At 41.7% G+C, this 23,010-nt stretch overlaps 1 protein-coding gene across 2 annotated transcripts in view; it reads left to right on the top strand.

Moving 5' to 3' along the window:
* LOC311259594 (protein kinase C-binding protein NELL1-like) overlaps positions 1–20,971 on the top strand; it is a 282,733-nt gene extending 261,762 nt beyond the window's left edge. For both annotated transcript variants that reach the window (XM_084356830.1, XM_084356829.1), the window contains 4 exons: positions 8,494–8,687; positions 12,988–13,164; positions 13,532–13,756; positions 16,694–20,971. In XM_084356830.1, coding sequence (XP_084212956.1) covers positions 8,494–8,687; positions 12,988–13,164; positions 13,532–13,756; positions 16,694–16,744 — 647 coding nt within the window. In that variant the 3' untranslated portion in view covers positions 16,745–20,971. The remainder of the gene's footprint in view (positions 1–8,493; positions 8,688–12,987; positions 13,165–13,531; positions 13,757–16,693) is intronic.
* Positions 20,972–23,010: the final 2,039 nt, after the last annotated feature.

Below are 23,010 nucleotides of genomic sequence, written 5' to 3'. Positions count from 1 at the left end.
ATGACCCCAACCGTGGCTCTGAAATATAGCCTTACTGTGCTGTGTATTGATCAGTCCACTGTGCTGTCCGTGGTGCTGAAGTAGCAGATGGGGTTGTAATTGTGCCCTTTTCTTTCTGTCAGTATGTTCTTGGATCTATAGAACTTTCTCAACTACACACTTTGAATACTCAACCCTGTACTTTACTGTATACTCTACACAGTAGTGCCACCTCAATGTTTTAGGCAAGAGACATTTATGGGCCAACGTGTTGCTGTAAAAATATGGTTTATGTTTAAAATTACAGTATCTAAATGTAGTATTATCCCAAAAAAATTACCGGAATTTCCTTGCTACTGGGTTGCAGTAAGAATGCAGTAAAACAAATGGTAAATTACAAGTAAATACTGTGATTAGGGCACAGCACCATACAGTGATGTAACAATAAAATATGTTGTGGTTTGGTTTCAAAACACCACCAGTAATTTGCTGTAATATTACTCTAAATTGTTAAGATTTTACAATAATTAAATGTAACTGTTGCATTTTTACATCAAAATACTATATTTTCACAGTAAGATTGGTACATTACTGTGATTTCAGGTATGTTACTGTATACTACTGTGGATTTACTGCAATCATTAGCCAGTTATTTCCTGTGAAATTACAATAATAATTTTCACAGTGTTCATTACACAGTTGGAAAAAGACAGCTGTAGCAGGTAGTGAAGGAAGATGGAACGTGGACGTGTCACAGTTATCGTTACAGAATGACATCACCCTAAAAATGAAAATTCAGTCATTAGCTACTCGCCCTCATGCTGCTTGAAAGTCAGGTGATGTTTTGTAGTCCACAAAGCATTCCTGGAGTTTCACGGCAAAACAACGTTGCAGCATTCACACAAATTACACAATTACACAAAACCTAACTGTTGCCACACTTGGGACTCAGAGGCTTTCCTAATGTACAGCAGTGATTTCAGCTAAGTGCTAATTTCAACATGCTTATGTGCTCACATTGACAACTCTGACATGTTTATGTTTAGAAGGTATAACATTTGCCATAGTCACCAGCTTAGTTTGGCTTTCTAACATCAGCAAATAGCAGTAAACAAAGTTCAGCTGATTACTGATTCCAGGCACTGACTTCACCTGAACTTTAGGAATTTCAGTGGATCAGCATATTACAGATGACATTCTGCCTGTATGAGAGCAGGTACTCCGAATATCTGAATATCACTCAACAAATTCAAGGCACTGCTGTCAGTGAAAAGTCGTAATGGATGCTGCAAACAGGTCCGCTTGACTGAGTGAAACACTTTTGCTTTCACTTAACCTTTAAATCAAAATGCAACGTCAGCAGTCCCGTTCGACTCATGTGATCTGAGGAGAGAGGTATGATTTGAGCTCATTTTAGTTTTAGTCGGACTCAGATCTTAAAAAAAGTAATGGAAAGACAAACAGCAGCTTCGTGTCACAGAGCATCTTTAAAGTCAGAATCACCCGCTCACATTGTCTCATCAAAAGTGTTTTTTGGCCTTGTTATTTTCTACCCTACTTTAAAAGTAAGACTCACTCTGTGTTCTCATCCAATTAGTGATTTAAATCTTCCAATTCCAAGTCACCTTCAGGCTGCCGCATCCTCCACTGCAAAATTTAATTAACGTTTTACTGAGAATAAACCTCTTCACGCATGGAGATAAACTTAACTGTGACAAGTCAAGTTTTATTTCAAAAATCTAAAACAAAGACTGCAGCGTTCAGGCGTAGGAGGTGTCAGTTGTTATATCTACTACGTGTTACTTTAGAAGAATACGTACAACAATTCATTACTGACAAGAATGGCACTCAGTTGAGCGCACATCCCCAAGGCCCCACCGTCCTCTTTTATTCAATTAACCTTTATCCACTATAAGACTTGACAGCCCTGTAAAAATGTAAACTACCATGACTACATAATTTAAGCTCACCAGATCCACAGGATCCACATTAAATTGTTCTCACTCAAGTTCTTTCATCAAGATCCATGAGTTTTTCCATCAACAAAAATGTCAACAGTGCCCTATTTTGTGATATTAAAGAAAGTGAGCAGAAAGTCCTGCTACCCTCCCTTTACCTGGATCTGCACCAAAAGTTAAGGCGGTGTTTTCTGGGCCAACACCCATCCTCAATCAAAATTTCACAGAAATCTGTACTTCATTTTTTATGTTATCCTGCTGACAAACTACTGTAACAAACAAACAAACAAACAGGAAGGGTAAAAACACAACCTCCTCAGCAGCGGTAATTTTATTACTTATTATAGAAATGAAACAAAGCTAAAAGAAAACATCGGTGCTAGAATAACTTCATGAATACAAACAAAAAATTCAACTTAACTTACAAATAACTTACAGTCGGTCATGCTTTGTTGCAGTGTTGTGTGAAGCACCCGAAAGTCATACTGAATGTAAAGAGATCGTTTTCAAATATTACTTTGGTAAAAGTGAGAGTCACTCATACCAATAGTACTTGAGTAAAAGTCTTTAACTATCTGATATTAAAAGTACTTATGTATCAAAAGTAGACCACAGAGGTGATACTAGCCTCCCTTCTGTCACCAGCACACAGCTGGTCTAAGACTTCCTGTTGGTGCAGGGGATCTACAGTACCCAGCCTCTCCACCTTTAGGCCATCCTGCCTTCCCTGAACGTACAACGAACTTTGCTTTCAGTTCTTTTCTTTTTTTTTCCTTTTGACAGACAACTGACCAAATAAATGTGACGTTACATCCAGATAAGAGGCATGCAGTGTGTGATAATATAAAGTGGTTTGGTTTAGTTTTGAAGTCAGTCCCTCTGAGTCAGTGCTGTTTACACAAGCCAGTTTGTTTTGGTGTTTGACAGTCATAAGAGGACAAATACATCATTAGAAAAGAAGAAACACGGACAAATCATTACAACAACAGGAGCTGAAAGTAAACACGAATACAAATCTTTTAACTTATATTAACATGTGTTAGTTTTAATACTTAATTGTAAAACTGGGCTTCTTCCTTCCTTCCTTCCGTTTGGTATAGCACAAATGAAAATGAAATGTACTGAACATAACAGATACAATATATTGGAGAACTGACAAAAGTCAGAGGTAAGTGTCTCACAGAAGAGAATAACATTTGTCTTCTTAGAGTGGTTTCAAGACAAAGAACTTAGTTTCAGTTGGCTGTCTTTACTACTGTTCACGTGCTGCCCGTGCGCTGGAGTTAGCTAGACACGTGTATACAGAACATCTGTATTACCTCAACATACTTTGTCTATACTAAAGATCATCCATTGCCTTCTTTGGGCACAGAATGTGTGGGCGTACAGGCTCCTCTAAGACTAACAAAAGTATAGTACAGGCGTCATAGAAACACCAGAGTGAATAAATGATGAAACCATTAATTTCACAGAATCAAATTTCAACTTTTCTTGCAATGTTGCAGTGTTACTAGTAAAAGAAGTAACTGATATGTCAGAGAGAGATCCCATATTGACTTTGCTTTTTGACACTTTACAGCATAAATGAAAGCGTTTCATAATATGTAGGCCCTGCGTGAGTGTTGTGTATGTGTCATTGCTTAACCAGACAAGTAGCTGTGACAGTATATCCGCCACCTTTCTCCTCCCACTACGCACGTTGTATTAAGCCGGAAGCCAGCAGGGGAAATAAGTACGAATGACAATTTAACAGGATTTTTCACCCCCTCCACAATATCCCTCCAACAGCCTCTCATGAGCCGACCAAACAGAACGTAGGATTTTGTAATAAGAGAGCCTGCTCAAAGTAGAGAGCAGCAGCACTAGTCACATAAACAGCTGAGTGTTGGCCAAGAGTTTGTGACGACCATGCAGTAAATAGCAGATAGCACTAGAGCCGATGATTAGTGAGAGGGAAGAGGGTAATGTTTAAAGAAAACAGAAATTATCTTCGTCTGTGTCTATTTATATCAGTTATTGTGCACATAATTGCATATGGCAGAGGTTCGGTGAGGTAGTTGCTTTGGCTTTTCAAAAGTTATACGTAAGGATTTCAGTTCAGTCAAATCTACAGCCAGAAAGCATCAATATCACACTTATTTCTGTAAAAACAAAAGTGCTTATTAATGTCTGGCACATGGAGCAACTAGCTGTGCTACTGTCAGAGTGTCCTGCCGGGTGACACATCAATCTATAAGAGTCTAATCTGTGAGGTGCACTGTCCCAGTTCGGGTTAGGGCTATTCCTAAAGTGTCTGGTCAAACAGACACTGAGCACGTCTCTTTTTGTCCAGATGTCCATGACGGACAAAAGTTAGGCCTCCAAATTAGACTGAGCACTAGAAACACATCTAATGTGTTCAGAAGAAAAGAAGTTGAACCCTCTGTGCAAGACACTACATGCTCATTTAAAGTATTCCTTGTTGCTTTTTGCATTGTTTACAGAGCAGCGTTACCTAAAAGAATTGTGACATTTACAGTGTCAGTTTGTAATAGTGTTTGTTTGTGAGCTAGCAAAAAATAGCATTTCACAACTGACACACGAAGCATGTACCAAAAAAAAAAAAAAGTGTGTTAAAATGTATTGTTGCAAATCTTCCTATGCAGTGTAACACTGTAATAACCTTACAGTACCTTGTGTTAGAATGTATTTCATCATATTTCATCAGGGTATATTGTAACATTAAAGTTTTCAGTTTTCACAATATGCTGCGCCGTATAAGCTTTTCATTGCAATGCATTATTATGCATTGTGTGCATCGCACATACTGCTGTGGTGAGGACCTGAACAGCTGCCAGCAGCAGTCCTTTTTCTTTATTGCTTTGACTGAGAGCTGCATGGGCTGCATCTCAAAACATGTTTATTATGCCTAATGCTTTAGGGAGAGGCAGGTGGCTTTAATAAACAGCTTGTGCATAAAGATGAAGATAATACACCGTAAACTCCCACTGTCTCCCTTCACGGCAGTGTGTGTGCATCATTTTCTCTCTCTCTGTGATGTACATGACCTTTCCATATGGGCTCCCCTGAGTCATACCAAAGAATCGTAATTTAAAAAACTCAAATACTGAGCTTTGTGACGTTTTCTAATAACCAACATCTGTCGGAGGGATTTCTTTGTTTAGTGTTGCCTGTTGTTTAGTGTTGCCTGTGTGAGTGTTTCCTGTAATTTTCATACATTGACAGATTAGTGCTTTCATGTGTAACAGCTCATGTAGGTGTGAATGTAAGTTTTTCATATGGTTGGCTGTGCTCAGCTGGTTCCTCCGAAGGCCTTTTGTGTTTGGTTGTAAGGCTGTCTTTCACAGCCTACATGTAAGAGCGCGCTTCATCTGCGAGCGGCAGCTTGTGGCTGAATGTGGTGAATGTAGCATGAAGAGCATTAATCCTTCACCAGCGGAGATACAGTATGTCAGACTGGCTGATGGGGATTTCATTTAGTGTATGCAAATAGTCTGTCGCAGGCACAGTAAATTCTCGGCTGAGCTGTTTTCCTCTCTCTCTGTATCCAGCACACTGGATACTGCAACCAATTAGAGTGTATATTCAGCGCTGTCAAAGTGTGACCACAGAATCAGCCAAGCCTCACGTCCACCCAGAGTACTTATTCCTGATGGATACTATCATCATTGTGTGAGAGAAAACAAAACTTTATGTTGCATTCACAGTGTGAGCAACTTGTGCTAGTGGCTCTTAACATTACTAATCGTCTGGTTTTACAAGTAGTGCCTTATTGTTGCTTGGTATTACTGGTTTATGGACCAAAATACATTGGCAATACATGCTGTATATCTCTGTATTTCCCATGCAAGGCTGGATGTTCAGTTGTAAGTAAAAGCCACATTTGAGGTTTCACTTTTCTCAAAACAGACTTTGATATACTATACATTATAGTTTAATTCAGGTTTGTTATGACTTTGCAGTTTGTCCATCATTCATTGGTTGTGATAACACTGGTCTGAACAAAGATGCTTTGGTAACATCTGCTACCGTTAATAACTAATAGCTGAGATCCAGGATCAGGGCAATATCAACAGCAGAGTGCAAGGAGCTAGAAGGACGGACAGGTTGTAGACAAGCCATCAGTTTAGCCCGATCATGTAAACCACTCTATTTGACAAGGTAAGTGCACCCATAATGGTCACAGGAAAGCTGTGTGTATACAACTGTATGTACAGTACAATAGGTCAAGGTTTAAGCAGGAAGCCAGTCCATAAACAGTAATGCAGACAAAGTAGGTAATATTTTTACTCCCACTGTTTGTGAATAAGTTTGTCTAAAAGCTGTATGATTGTCTGACTGCCCATGTTTCTTAGCCATTTAGTTGTAAGTAAAAGCCACATTTTTAGATATCACTTTTATTAAAACAGACTTTGACAGAACTCAAATGCAAAGACAGGGTTGTCATCTCTGTTTGAAATTATACAGCTGCACATCATGTAAATGGATATAAAAAATAAAAATCAACAGCAGGTTGAAACTGGTACCTGGTAGGCCTTGTCTGGATTGTGATCCCCCACGATGACGTAGTTAATGTGGGGCTGAATCGTAACGCCCCTAAACGCCATGTGTGGAATTGCACGAGTGTTAAAAGTCAATGCGCTGTATCAATATACACACATCTGCAGCCAGCAAGGTGCAGTCTCCTTGTCGCACTATAGACCACAGCGACTGAGTAGAATAGCGATGCATTATGATTGACTTTACACACAAACAGGCACAAACCCTCACCACACACAAGCCAGCTGCTCTGTCTCACTGTGTTGTATGACACAGGTGCTGCTGCTGTTATTTCACTGATGGCACAGCGATGTTTGCACATGGCACGTTCAATATATGTTGCACTTTAAACAAATCAACAGACTGATTGAAGAAGAGTAGCTGCACTGTCTCTCCGAGTTTAAACTACTGGAACAATATCCCAGTGAATTCAGGTTTCACTTTGGCTCCCTGACAAAAAGTAATCTGACACCTGTGGCTCACACTGGAATTTGCAGGACAGAGAGAAAACAATAGGTTGAAAGTAAGAGTACACCTGAAAGTAACGAAGTACAACAGATGAAAATTAAGCCGATGGCTAACATACAATGCTTTTGATTTCCTGGAAAGAGAGACACAGGGAGGTGGGGAAAGCAAACGTGTGACCGTCCCTACAGTTTCCCATCTCATTCAACTCTGCAGAAAGCAAATGGACTTGTTGACCATGTTTCTCACAGTGCGACAGCATGGTCAGGGTTAAACAGGCAAAGAAAAACATGAATTCCATTATTTTTATATATATATATATTTTTTTTTTACTTCAGGGCTTTGTTCATGCAACACTGGTAGCGTGCTGACAGTGTCGCGTGGGTGTGATCGATGTCTGTAGGCAGCAGGTGCTGGCAGGGGAGAGCAGAGCTACTGTCGAAGCGACTTTGGTCTTTTTCTCTCTGAACAGCTCACATTTATGAGGATAAAGAGTGTTAAATGTCATGGCTTGATAAAGAGAGGGACAGACTTTTGGCACCCCATTTCCTGCGCCACGCTGATAAAGAAAAGTAGATGAAAATGCCGTCTGTCGTCTCTGTTCGTGCTGGTTCTCCCGGTTTGCAGAGAGGAAAAGTGAGACAGAAGCTGACTGAGCCGATGTCTCGTTCCTTTGAAGATTGAACTGAATCCACTAAGAAAATATATAGGCTGTGATTGATGTGACTGAAGCTTTGATGCCAGGATGTATGCAAGGTGTGCTACTCGTATATACTGTACAGGGAAGACGTGCAAAATATGACCTGATTTCTTCCCTGGAATTATAATGCAAATCATTTTGTGTTGGATTTGAATTAATTATAACAGAGGAAAAAATATGACAAAACAACAATCTGCTATCCCTAAAAATATGCGCATGTGAGGACAAAGACAGCACAAGATCATTATTAACGGCCAAAACCTAAAATATACGGTACGTCCACATATCTCATATGTTTACTGCTGTTTATTTTGTACCGCATTGCACAACAGAATGTGTGTTATACCGTGCAGAGAAGGATTGCAACTTCTAAATTGTGGGAATTGATTCGGTAAATTAAAGAAACCCTCAGTATAAAACACAGCTGCAACCCTGCTGCTAACACCACGGGTGCTCTTTCCGAACTGACCACAACAATCTGTAATTTAAGTTTGCAGCACTACAACAACTGCTATTCATTTACAGGAATGATTAAAGTGACTTGAGGGCTGAAACACTCATTTGTGCACAACACAGATTATTACAAATGTTACCCCCCCGATACCTGCGGGGCTCCATAGTAATGTGAGAAAATAGAAAATTTAATTAAAAGTAAATGTGCACCACATCTAGTTCAGAGTAAGTGAGGGTAAACATTTCTCTGTGCGGAGTTGGGAAAGGATTAGCTTGTGCTTCAATGCTACACCAAAGACACTACATATAATAGACTTGCACACATTCATAGATAACCGTCCAAAACAACAATTGCCATGTAAAAATTCATTTACTGTGGTTTCACTATTTGTCTTCCAGACATCGATGAGTGCAGTTTGCAGACACACACCTGCTGGAACGACAGCGTGTGCGTGAATCTCCCGGGAGGCTACGACTGTGTGTGTACGTCTGGTCCGGGCTGCAGCGGCGACTGCCCACAGGAAGAGGGAATCAGACGCAATGGGGAGGACTGGAAACCCAGCTTTGACCGCTGTGCTATTTGCTCCTGCAAGGTACAGAAAAAGAACACACTCACACAAAGTCACTGCACCGCTGAGGGATCTTAACCCAGCGTTTTCATCAGAGCTTTGATCTGAGGCTCTATCTCTCCTCTATGACCTTCTGTACGCCCTAAGCTGTTAATATATAGTTAGGATGAAGAAAATACCTGGGAAAAACCAAAGAATAAATATATAATGTGTATTCAACATTTTTTAATTCATCTTTGATATGACAACTTTCTTTAACCGCAGAGGAGAAAAATACAAATCAGCAAGTTTTTCACAAGCATGAGTGTTTGATAGTCAGAAGATTCTGGGTGGGGTCCACCCAGGAGGATGAAAGAGGAAAGATAAAAAGGAGGGACAAAACCCAGTGCAAGCGCCAGTGCTTCATATCGAGCACATACTTAAAATACCATATCAATTCCTTTAAAGACCATTTTTTACAGAAATTGAACCAAAACCCATGAGCAGCCATGTTTGCAGCAACCAAAACTGGTATTTTTAGCCAAAACATGACCTTTTCCTGCCCTAACCAAGTGCTTTTTATGCATCAACCTAACTAAACCATAACCACAGTGTTGTCAGAACATAAATTATATATATAATACGATCCTAAAGAAATGTTAAGTTTCAACATAGTTGTGATTTCCGAGAAACGCATGTTGGCATCATTTATTCTGGCAATCTTGTGGCTCAGAGGCATTGCTAACAAAGAGAAGACAGACGTGAACACGAAAAGACTTAGAAGTGAGAGAGAGATGGGATGAGTTGGATAAATCATCAGTGAATAGAAGAAAGATTCTGAAAAGGGGAATGCAGCAAAGACGGGGGTGGGCCTCTTGCTTCATTTTGGAAAATGATTACACAATTTCAACCACATTATAGTTTAATTCAGGTTTGTTATGACTTTGCAGTTTGTCCATCATTCATTGGTTGTGATAAGACTGGTCTGAACAAAGATGCTTTGGTAACATCTGCTACCGTTAATAACCAATAGCTGAGATCCAGGAGCAGGGCAGTATCAATACAGCAGAGTGCAAGGAGCTAGAAGGACGGACAGGTTGTAGACAAGCCATCAGTTTAGCCCGATCATATAAACCACTCTCACAAGTAAGTGCACCCATGATGGTCACAGGAAAACTGTGTGTATACAACTGTAAGTACAGTACAATAGGTCAAGGTTTAAGCAGGAAGACAGTCCATAAACAGTAATGTTTTTGTACAGCAGACGAAGTGGGTAATAATTTCACTCCCACTGTTTTATGACTGCCCATGGTTCTTTACCATTTAGACTTTCTTTAGGCCATATTGGTACGTTCCCAGATCTCAGTTATTAACTTAGTGTGTATAATGTCATTCTAACTGTCGAGCTGATGGCCAAAACGTAAAAAATGTTTTTGCCAAAGACCTCAAGTCTTCTTAAATTAATGTCAGTCTTTATCAACACCTCTGTCGCCCATGTAATTGACTGTCTGGAGTTGATTAACAAAGTACTAGGTTCATTTATTTATCATCTTACAACAGAATGCAAATTATAGTCCATTTCTGCTACTGGCAAAGTAACTAACAAAAATTGTATGAACTAATAATAGGTGTGGAGGATGGATTAAGGAGTCACAGCCTGAGGAGAGAAGCTGCTCTGACGTCTGGTGGTACAGCAGCAGATACTTCTGTATCACATGCCAGACGGCAGCAGGGTGAGCAGGCTGTGCTCACACTTGTTTTGGGTAGTCATGAAACAAACTTACCAGACTTTTCAGGTCATTACTAACTCAGGAGAGAAAATTAAGCATCATGCAAGGTCAGCTGCAGGAAAAACACCTCAGCGCTCCCATCTGTTTGTGATTAGCCTGCATTACATTCCGACAAATATTTGTGGCAGCTGAACAACTCATGTCTGTGCTCAGGAGGCTGTGCAGTGTGGCTGCAGGAAAGTGAGGTATTGATCAGATTTGTCTTTGGGAAGGTGAGGCAGACACAGAGGGTTATTTGGAATAAAATGACAGCTGAGAGCGGCGGTTCCATAGATAATCATCTTTCACATGAACTACCCTGGTTGAGTTTTGACATTTCAGTTCAATATATTTTAGTGAATACATCCAAATTACTTACACTTCTCTGTCAGAATATGTGTTAACTATACCAGCCTGTTTCTGGTGATATCCGTTATAGACACCCTGCAGTGGTTTGCGGAGGAGGCAACTTGTTCCAGGTCACGTGACATATTTAGAGATTGATGACCATCTGAACAATAACAACAACAACACCCTCAGCAGCATCGCCTTCTGTCTTGACTCGGTCAAGCGTCTGTCTCGGATCAAATGTCAACATTTCAGACTGGAATGGAAATGGAAATGTAGGAAGCAGAGCGACTCCGAGCAGTCCAACCTTCAGCAGCCACATTTCCAATATAGCACAGTTGTTTTGCTGACATTTTTTGTACCCTGAGTAAAATGTCTGTAGCCCATTTATGACTCATTGACAGACACTCTTCAATCCCTGTATGCAGAGCACTGTCTGGATGTTCTGAATAGCATATATCGGCCATTAACAAATGAGAGAAACTAGCATTTTTCTACAAAATATCAAATGAAAGTCAGTGTTCATTTACATACACTGACAAGGGTATTTCTTGATCCAGAGATGAAAGGTGTGCCAGCCAAAGAAGACATTGCACAAAGATAAGGGAGTGGAGAAAAGAGACAGAAGCCTGACAGAAGTCTGGCACAAGTGAGACGCTGGCGGTGTTCAGGATGCCTCCAGGACCCGCTGCCCTGCTGGGTTTTGAGTCAGACATTAGATGCTCACTGAATATAAACCACTATTGATCTGGGTTTCAGGGACCAAGGCTGAAAACCATTGGCCTGGTGACTGTGAGGAAGCCAAAATGTTACTGTGGTTTGTGAAGGGGAGAGAAATGGAAGGTAATCAGGGTCAGAAAGTAGACGGACTCGTGTTAAACACACATGAAACTGACTGATTGGGATGCTGAACATGAAAGTGGAAACGGTCTGTCAAAATTCACCACCACATGACATCAAAGGTGGAAACTAAAGAGCAAAGATCTTCTATTACTCGCCATAGTTTATTTTCAGGAAAGTGAAAGGAGAAATTGAGTAAAATTAGAGTTTACAACGACAAAAGTGCTCTTAAATTAGATTAACTTCAGAACCTAATCCCAGAACTGTGCTACCTTTTAATTAAAGAAAATGTAATCTGCAGTCAATAATTCATCATGAAGTTGTGAAAAAAGAAAGTTCATTTATGTTTTGTCGGATAGCACAACAGTGTAGCATTAGCATGCACGCCTGGGCTTGTTCCTGGCATTAAAGCGAACAGTGTGTCCTGCCAACACAGTACAATTGGCAGTAATTTCCCAGCAAGTCCTGGGTTGTAACCATAAAGACCAACGCCACCAGTATTGGTACCCTGGGACTCAGTGGCTACTGTAGCAGGACAATATGCATCGATAAAACATTGGCTCGGTATTGCCCTTTTAATGGTATGCGGAATGATTTTATGGCTCCCATACATTTTCTAACAGCCATTTTATGTAACATTTTTACATCTCCATTACATCCACGTCCCGGGGCCAGACAGTTCTGGCTGTGGTGAGTAAAATGGACCATAAAGTTTGCTCTGGGTGCAGACGGAGAGCCAGGGACACGGCGGCTTGTGGGGCTCACGGATATGTCAGATTTCTCTGTATACCAAACTTTTGAGCCGTTCTCGTTTCGTTCACGGCTCTAATAAATTGCTGTTAGAAAATGTAGATTTGTTGCTAAGATCCATTAAAACCCTCCGTAGGTATCTGGCCTTGTGTGATCTGCCTGAAAGACCCAGTGTGCATAATTGTTAACTAGCGCTCCCTAAAGGCATCTGAGACAGGTGTCAGATACGCACCTTAGTTATATCCCAACGTCTTGGAATTGTCTGGTAGGAGTCTCAGAATCCTTTCTTTTTTTTTCAATTCGATTGATTCAATTAATTTGTAATTGCACCACTTTCATAGCAATGAAATGTCAGGCATTGAGTGTTCTCTCAAGGATTGTACTCCTTTCAGAGATGAAAAGGCTCTGAAATGCCATCAGGGAATCCTTAAACTCCTCACTGTAACCATACAGATGAAAGCTTTCAGTTTTAGCAGCTGTTGAACGCAGGTTGACCCATCTATTCAGGGCTAAAGAAACTCTGAATAGTACTTTACAGCCCAGAATATGAAGCAACGTCAAGTCAGCTTCATATGTCAGAGCTGCTATCATGACTTGACACTGTTTGCCCGCTGACCACTGTGACCTCTGTTGTGCAGGACGCGCAGACGTACTGCCGGAGGAGACCCTGTGACTGCGGAGACCCAGACGAGGATCTGTTCTGCTGTCCCGGCTGCGACAACAGGCCCAGCAGCCAGTGTCTGGATCAGAGCGGACGCTCACTCTACCGCAGCGGAGCGTCCTGGCTGTATGGCTGCCAGCAGTGCCGCTGCATGGTCCGTACGCAGAAAACACGTACATATACACATACTCACATGTGTTTTGCCAACAGCAATGAAAGCTGACCTTCATTTAGAATCCCCCAGTGTGGTGAAACAGGTGCCATCACAGAACACACAGAAGGTCCTCATCAACTTAAAGCTCAGAGCTGTGTTTTTTTAATACATGTCCCTGATCAGTTGCTCAGCTGTGTGTGGATGCTCAGATGAATCCCACCTCTGTAATTAGACACATGGCAACAAACCAGCCTGTAAGCTGTTACTGCAGTCACCAGATCAGCTGATTCGCACGCAAAAAGCAGCGCACACACGCTTACACTTGTGCTGACTTAATTATTGTTTTTATCTCTCTCTGTGTCTGCAGGAGGGGGAGGTGGACTGCTGGCCTCTGGTTTGCCCCGTGTTGATGTGCGAGTACACAGCGGTGGCGGAGGGCGAGTGTTGCCCGCGCTGCGTCACAGACCCCTGCCTGGCCGACAACCTGTCGTATGACATCCGACAGACGTGCCAGGACCCCGCAGGCGTCGTCCGCCTAAGCGGAGACACATGGCATATGCCCAACTCACCCTGTACCACCTGCCAGTGTAAGGTAGGTCAAAGCAACAACACAACAATGCTTTACTGTGCAGCATCCAGATTTGATTTAACCCTAGGATGCCTGACTTAGCACTCAATCAAAAAATCACAACCAATTACAAATTGAACTGTTTGAGAGGTCCAATATAATACTCATGTTCAGGTTCACACTTTTATTTTGGCAGTTTACATGCTTTAATGTTCAAAAAACACATTCTTTTTATATAGTCCATTGCTGCAGCAGCTCCTTTTGCCCTCTGTCTGAATACACCGTTGTCGTGCCTGTCTCTTTAAAGTGATAGTTTGGGTCTTTTGATGTGGGGTTGTATGAGGTACTTATCCCGTGTCAGTGTATTACCTGCAGTAGATGACCGTCAGCTCTCCCCCTGCGTGGAGAAGCGGCAGGTAGCACTGACAGGGAAGCAGAGCATTGTACTGATGTAAACGGTACCAACAGCAAGATATATTTGAGTCACCTAGAAGAAGAAGAATCTTTATTTGCTGGCACATCATGCACACACATCACATACAACATAGTGAAACTGGTACTCTTCTGATCTTAGCCAGTGACTTTGGTCAAGGGTACCGACTGGCGAATCAATCCATAACCTATGTGTATGTTTTGATGGTGGGGGAGTACCCGGTGGAAACCCACACATGCACGGGGAGAACATGCAAACTCTGCACAGAAAGGCCCTGCCCCAGGGGGATTCGAACCCCGGACCTTCTTGCTGAGAAAAGGCTGACCCAAACAGCTGATCTGCGGCTTAATACAGTGCAGGGCAGGCACAGCTGCGCAGCTGTGGACATTGTATGGTTGAGGTACTGCAGTGCCATAGGAAAGGGCTGTCTGACAGCAATGTAAAGTGCCAAAAATGTCAAAAATATAGCGTACTCTTAAACGGATACATATTTTTGTGTGCTTTTTTTTAGGTGGCTAAAATAGGTCTTGCTGTTGGCCCCGTTTAGCTGTACAATGCTCTGCTTCCCTGTCGGTGCTACGCGCTGCTTCTCCACACATTGGGAGAGCTGACAGTCATCTACGTCAGCTTCATCACTTTAAGACACCCCTCTTTAAGAAAAGTCCAGGGTGCTCTGATTGGTCAGTTCTCACAGGCTTGAGCAGGCACCAGCCACCTTGCATTTTTGCTGGGAGCGTGGCTGAGGGAAATGACTGTATTGTTGTGACATCACAACCTTGTGGAAGTCATGATAGCGTGTGTGAAAGCACCTGCTTTATAATCAAAAAAGACATGGAAATAAAACCTTCTACAATAGGTAATGATAATGGCAGGCACTCCAGGCTATTGATACTGAAGAAAAACTGTGCTATAGTGAGTTTATTTAATGTGTGTTGGAGGTTATGCATCTGTCTGCCTTCTGAGATGAATCCAATAACATCTGAAAATCCGTCACAGATGATGTAACGTACGTTCAATCTTAAAGAATAAAATATGCAGATCACTGTGTCAGGAACATGTCAACTTTGCTCAGATCTTTTCCACACGTTAAGTAAAAATAATCTGTTGTTCCTCAGTTGTGCTTATTTTTAGCAATCAGAATTATTCAAATTAGCCGAGAGAAGCACTTCAAATATGTGGACCCAAACCATCATCACCGCCACATGTCAGGTTATTTTGTATCGTGGTTATGAGCTGAAACAGTGGACTCACACACGAGTCACAGCCGGCCACAGCAGCTGGGGTGCTCACTCACACTGTGGTCACAGCAAGTGGTTATAGCTGCTGCTGCTGCCGTACAGTAGCTCAGACCTACTGTATTTGTATTAGTCACTTTGTTGCTCTGTGATTGGTTTATCAGTCACAATATAAGCCCATGTGCATCACTTGATAAAGACACAGGCTGCAGTCCAAATCACATACTTTGTCTTCGTACTTTTAGTATGTACTGCAGCTTCCCTTATAAAGTACACACTGTTGCATGCTTATGTATACAATGCAACACATCCTTATGCCTAAACAACTGAATGAGCCGATTGTTCAGCATCCTATGATCGCAGTTTGGTTAGATCTAGGCAGGAAAACTGCTCGGTCAGGTTTAGGAGTTCATTGTAGTTTGGGTTAAAATCACTACCTTTGTACCTGCATTACCCAACTAACTTATGTTACTGGGGTGCTCCCCATGACGTAAGTTCACTGTGCTGTGCTGTGCTGTCTAGCTGGCTCAGTTGATGTGATGTATATTCTGCTGCAGAGGATTGTGTGTCAGAATAGACAGCATGCTGGCTCGCACACTGCAAAATATGACCAGATGCACGAGGACATCCTGGTATTTTTGGCATACTATTGAGACATGCTATATATTTTTAGTATGGGACTCTCTAGTCAGCCAAAGTTGAAGCCACATCAGCATGGTCAGTTATCTATTGTCCTTTCCTTTAGGAGTGAGGTCAACCATATGACAAGCATAAACGTAGTTTTGAGTTGTCGAGCCACGCGGGTAAGGTTTAAGGTACTGGCCTCTGAGACCCTTTTCGTAGTGACGATTTTTTAGCAGAGAGTACTTCCAATGAAATGTGCGACACTGTGACAGTGAGGTGTGTTAAAAGTCCCCAAGAAACCTGGGACCTTGTCAGTGGAGAGACATACTGCTGTTCAATTTCTAAAATTTGTCACTGCTCGGAGCCACACATCCTAAATTCCATCCACACTCAATGTACTGCAGTGGCATCATAAATCTGAGAGACGGATATCCCAAAACTATAGCAGACAGTCCTGAGACTGAATGACTTGATAGCACTGGTGGTATGTGGAAAAAAAAACCAGTGTGTTCTTTTGTAATTTGACCTTTTAATGATATTGTAGGCATCATTTGAACATAAGTCCCTGTGTTTAAGCTGCTGTATTTTGACTATAACAGCCAGTGAGGCTTTTAATGGTTAATGACTCTCTATCTCTTCTTTTCTGTCTTTTCACGCCGTGCTGCCCAGAACGGGAATGTGTGCTGCTCGGTGGATCTCGACTGCCTTCAGAACAACTAGTCTCTCCTCCTCCTCCTGTTCTGTTCTCCTGCTCTCACTGCGGGCCTGCCACACCCCCCTCCTCCAACCGACGACTCTCCCCTTGGATTCCTAAAAAAGACTCACGCGCACACATGTGCATGCCAGGGTGTGCACAGAAAAATACAAACACACACTGGACTGAGGCTGTGCTTTTATGCCGTTACTCTGTCGACTAACAGTGAGTGGGTGGGTGGGTGGGTGAGCAAGTGAGCGTGTGTGGCTCAGGCGGAGACTGAGGCCATGGTCACCACAGTCACTGTGTCGTGTATATGTCTTTGTGTTGTTTCCATTTCACTACATGTCTTGAGGAGACCTGTTTAGCATTGAACCCCCGAAGAAGAGACAAGCAGCTGAGTGGTATAAGGATGATAAAAGGATTCACAGCTGATCAGTTTTGAGGTTGAGGTGCTCCAGCTCCAACCTTTCACGGTTCCTAAATGTAGACGTACTAATACCCGGTCACCTTGAAGTGACCCAAATTTTATATGATGTTCTGTGAAGCAAAAATATCAGAATGCAAGTTTGACATCACTAAAAACAGGAGGTAGTTTGATGTAGAAATAACAGCTCGGAAAGTTACAAAAATGACCTTTAAATCTGATGATGTTCGCTCCATCTCCAACTTCTCTCATGGGAGCGATTTTGTCTTGTTAGTCTAACAAATACTTTTTGACGTTCTGTTGAGACAAACACCTCTCCCGAACCTTTGAGATGTCCCACTTTGTCTTTGATCCAAGCCATTTCATAATATGTGTTGACAATCTGATATTGTGTCATTGATTTTTTTTTTTTCCAAACAGCTGTGTGCTGCATTTGTCTCTGCCCGATATAAAAATCAGCAAATTCAAACAAAGCTATTTTAGGGAAGGAAGTGAATATTTATGAATCTATTGACCTACAACACACCATCTGCATTTCTGCATCTACATCCCCCAGCTTACTGCTGACAGTTCAGGGACTGGACCCAGCCATCATCAGATTGCTTCTGACAATATTTGCAGCTTTCTGCAACAGCTCATCTGACAAGCATGCCCACTTGAGGCAGTGCATGGATAGGTGTGTGGAGGTGAGAGAAGTTCTGTCTCAAGTTTTTTTGTCAAAACACTTGCAGTTATCACACTTGCTGTATCTCACCTTTTGGAAGAGATGTGGACACGTTTTTTAAATGAAGTTGATGGAGACTTACAGTATGAAGTGCTGCAGTTCATACCCCACCCTTCATTCATCAGGTCCTTCAAATGAACCATGAGCCACCTCCAGGCTCTGAATTAGAACATCTCTCTAACACGTCTCTAACACTCAGCCTCAATGATGGTGCACAACAGAGTCTCCCAAGACTCCTCAACTCCCGACCTTAAACACAGAGTGGCAGAGAGACATCAAAAAAAAGAAAGAGAGAGAGAGTGGGGATAATTAAAGCCATGTCACGCTGGCCTGGATTTGAGTATGCCAGGAGGTCACCAAGTGTCGAACCCATTTACAGACAGCCGGGCTTATTAAGGCGGGATCGTCTGGTGCTTTCCCTGCTACAGTTCACAGATTCACAGCTCTGACGCTGCTCTGGTCTCCTGCTCTGTCTTCTCCTCCACACACCTCTGCATTACACTCAAGCTTGTCTTGCGAAGGCTAACATTTTCCTCAAGGATTGTACTTATCACCCTGTGTCCATCACTCTCTGTTTTTCCAGCAGGAACCAGAGAGAATTTCTAGCATTGTCTCAAAACCGATGCTTCAACCATGAAATCACTACCCTGACCCCAGCAGACATCTGATGTTCCAGCTGCACACTTTGGTCAAGTGAAATGGTTATTCAGTAAACTTTTGTTACACAGCTCTTCATAAAACCACTTGACAGGTAATTTTAGGTCAGTTAAATCATTTCAGTAAAGGGATAAGTGTTTCTTTAACATCAAGGTCTTCTTTAAACCTCCTTTCTCTCTGGTTCTTCTGCACACCATCAGAATATTTGCAGGGGTCTGGACTCAGTTTTCTTGTTCAGGAGAATCCATTCCAGCTTCCACAGATTCAGATTATCCTTCAAAGTGAAAATGAAACCTTCATTTGGCATTTTTTCAAAGATTCTATGAGAAATTAAGTAAATCATCTGGAGCCGTATTCCACTTTAAAGTCAGTGTTGATAGTGTAAAGCTTAGTGCAGATTACGTGACTTTTACTTCGATTTTCCTGTCAAATTTTTGAGATCTGAGACAAAAACCCTCGAGTAGGAATAGAATCCATGCATGCGGCCATCTCGACATGAAGTTGGCAGACTTTATCGTGAGCCATCCCACTCACTACAACATATTCCTAGCCAAAAACAAGAGGCGTGGAGCTGACTCTGGAGCACCTTGACAAATTTGAACAGTATCCAATGAGAGCGCAACAGGCATCTGATAGGAGGAAGTGATGGAGGTCATGGATTCGTGTGTAGAGTCACTTGTTGCATGTTTTTGTTCAACATTAAGATCATTCCCTCCAGCTGAGGAACTCAACAGTAATCTTGTCATCAATACACTTCATCTAAGAGCAGTTGTGTCATTAGTGCACTCGTGCATTAGTATGCTAACAGTCTGGAGCAAAACATGTCTTGTTTTAAGAGCAATACAGCAATTGAGACTATGAAAGTGCTGTAGTCTGCACTAGTTATAAAGGAAAAACGTTGATGCATTATTTTTCAAATTGTAACCGGCGTTAGGGGTGAACTTGGTCTTTAGGGCTGAAAGTATGTCTCCTCCTTCTCCCTCCTGCTGACCTTCCTCTATTCAATGTCAGACTAGTTCTTGTTTGTGGTCGTGTTTCTGGTCCTGAACAGAAACAGCGGGAAAAGACTTTTTTCTACCCTTTTGTGCTCAGAGCACGTTGTTTGGACAAACTTTTGGGAGAGGTGATGCGGGTTGTTTCACCTCTGGAGGGGACAGCGGCACGCAGCGAGGTGTGCCGCCGCTCTGACCTCCCCGTCACAATGTCCTTGTGTCGTCTTTGTTTGCCACCACATCTGTTTGTGTCTCACCTGAGCATTTTTCCGTGTACTCTGCTCCATTTTCACAGCGCCTCTTGTAAAACTGAAAATGTCAACTGTGCACAAAGTACACACAAAAGAAGAACAAGTGATGTAAATGGTATGTGTACCCATCAAGTTTAACACAGCAATCGAGAGCGGACATTTGTACAAAACATCACTGAAAATAAGTTTTTCAGATTGCTCTGTTGATTGATTTGATATGAAATATAATGACTACTGTAAAACACTATTTGCAAGTCTGTGTGTAAATGTTTTTACATACTGACGATATGATAAAATTATACAGTTTTTTAATTATCATTGTGTTCATGAATAACATATTAATTTGAGTGGACTACTTTTCTTTGGTTTTGCTGTAAATACTGTGTAAAGTGAGGGGTTCTGTAAAGAGAGTAAGACTATGTGAATAATTCTCACTACAGCTTCTTAGGATCAGAGCGTTGCAAGTCAGGAATGACAGAGAAGCAACATTTCTATTGTTTCTACTATTTCTTTATTTTTCTATTCTTGCCTTAACCCTTTTAGTATCCATCATAGTTTAATGTCTTTTAATCGTTTTAGGACAACATTATGGATGTGACTAGCCTGTGTGTTTGTACAGATCTCTGATCAGTGAGTGACCCTCGCTGAGAGCTGAGAGTCAACAGAAGTGGATTTTGGAAATCAGGATGAGCCTAGGCCGGCGTCTGTTCCTGGTGTCTTTGTAAAACAGACGAAGATCTTGGACATTTTTTCACTCCACATCTTTTTCTCTCTTTTTTTTTTCTGTTTAACTCACGTCTGTATGAACTGACCTGAAAAGTGTCTACATGAGAACCAGACAAAATAGAACTATGTACACATGTAAAAAAAAAAAAAAAAAAAATCTAATGTTGAAAATGACAATGTTGTTCTTGATTCAGTTCCTACTAAAAAGCAAGCCATTGTGTTTCTCCTTTAATGTCTTACTTTTAAAAAAGAAGCAGTTTTGGACCTTCTAGATCCTGATGTGCTTGTTCATGTTTTTGGTAGAGGACCATGGCGGAGGAATCCCCCGGGTCTGTTCATTGTTACTTCTCCAGATCAGAGTGGCCAACCTAAATGTACTCAAAGGGTTAAGTGTCATTTGACTTGAAGACTGTGTCGTGATAAGAGTTTGCTGTAAAAAATTCTTCAGTTAATAAATATTTTAGTTGTTTACTTTATTTGTCTTCGAAGTGTGATGATGACTGGGAGTTGAACTCACAGGTCTAGCAGGTAGATGAGACATTTCCTAGGTAATGCCATAAATAGAGGACATATATATGGCACAATCACAAGAGACACCCAAACAGCTCACGATCACGCCATCCACCATCATCTTAAATGAAACACATGTTTCCAAGCCTCTGAAATGAAAGCCAGTCCCGGCATCAGGATATAGTCCTGGAAAAGTCTTTCATGTTCTACTTTTATCAATACTACTGTTTTCCATTTCCCTCCGGGAAACGTATGAAAGGCTGCGTTGCAGTAAAAGATAAGTACATCCTTTTGATGCTTTAATGGAGCACTGCTGTGCTGCTAACTGGAGCAGGTAAAGCAACACTTTTGAAGCTACATTGTTGGGAGAAAAAGCTGCATAACATGAACACAGTGGGTTTTTTTTTTTTTTCCTGCTGCACCACAATCAATAAACACACAGATGCAGACACACAGCACCTGAAGTTGAATTTAAAAAATACATATTCACTGAAACTTAGAATCAATTACTGCCCTGAAAGCACTTTTGAAAGAATAAATAATAAAGCTGAATTCACAAGCAGTTATATCCAGCCCTGTTTAGTCCTCTCAGGGGTTTTGCCACTACAGCCCTATTTTGTCAGTTGTACATGGCAAATGTGTGATTTGTGATGTCTATATGAATAAAATTGACTTGACTTGATCATTTGTTGCACGTGGAGATAATATCTGAACCAAATTTAATGACAGTTCACCCAAGCTGTTGAGACATTTCAACCACAGATGTCAACCTGGATGAAAAGGTCAGAGGATTGATTAGGAGTGATTAGGATTCATCCTCATGGGGACTATGAATATCTTTCATGGCCAACCATTAATTATCAAGACGAGTCACTAAAAAACAACAAACTGCTGGTGGTGCGAGAGGAAGAGTCGGGGAATAACCAAAGACAGGTGGCTTCATCCTCTGGGGACCATGAATGAAAGATCTAATATTTATTGCTAAATTTCAGTCTCAACCAAAGTGACAAGAACAATAAAAACGAGACCAACTTTGCTGTCCCTAGAGTGAAAAATCTTTATGTATAGTGGCAGTATAGTTACAGTAGTAATATCATTAATTTTGCGACACCATAAAGTCAGATGGTACAGTCAGTGCCTACAGTTCCCAACATTCAGCCTGACATATCTGGTGTCATATTTTTAAACTACTAATATTTAAAATGAAGACCTGATGTTTTTTTTCTGCAGTTTGCAAGTTCACAAATGTTTCTTTTCAGATAAAATAACATCTAAAAGTGGACAAATAGGATATGTACAACAGGATTTTTGTTGTTGGGACAAGCAACTGATTCTCTGCATCTGAATCTAGCACAAATACCCTAGCGAATACAGCCTTTTAATATTATACAGGACTATTATGTCATCAGTCCCAGTGCATTACCATGAGCATCTGCTTGCCACAGATCAGTTTGAATGTCTTTATCTTAGACAGTGAATTGAGATGCCTCTGGAGGGAGAAACGCTCTCTGGTGAGCAGCACTGCGGAGGGTTCAGTCAATTAACCTGCTGTCAGTCAGCTGTAAAGCAAGTGCTTTGTTCTCTCTGCTCTGTCTGTCCTGGGCATGGTGAGTGGTGGCCCTGTGCTCCTTGTCCGTCCCGTGCCCTGCTCGCCTCGGTCGGTAGCGGCTCCACCCGATGGTGCTTACCATTCATGGGCTGGAGCCTTGGAGGTCGCCACAGAGGTGATGGAGTGACTCCCTGAGCAACAGCTCTCATCTACTGTATAGATGCAGAGGGGTTGGAGATGGGGCGAGGTGAACAGGGATACGGGGAGCATCTATGCATGAATGGACTGACTTAACAGTGCAGAATTGAAAATTGCTTTTTCACTCAGCTCTAATTTAACTTTAAGAGATGTCTCACCCTTCTTGATGGATTTGTTGGCATAGAACAAGAGAACAGATAGCAGTTTGGCACCAGTTCAGCAAAACAGAAAGTAACTTCAGCAGCCACCCCACCACCA

This window comes from Pagrus pagrus (assembly GCF_965226575.1).
Source record: "Pagrus pagrus genome assembly, chromosome: 1".
NCBI lineage: Eukaryota > Metazoa > Chordata > Actinopteri > Spariformes > Sparidae > Pagrus > Pagrus pagrus.
The sequence above is the reverse complement of the archived record's forward strand: the minus strand, read 5'-3'. Positions and strand labels throughout refer to the sequence as shown.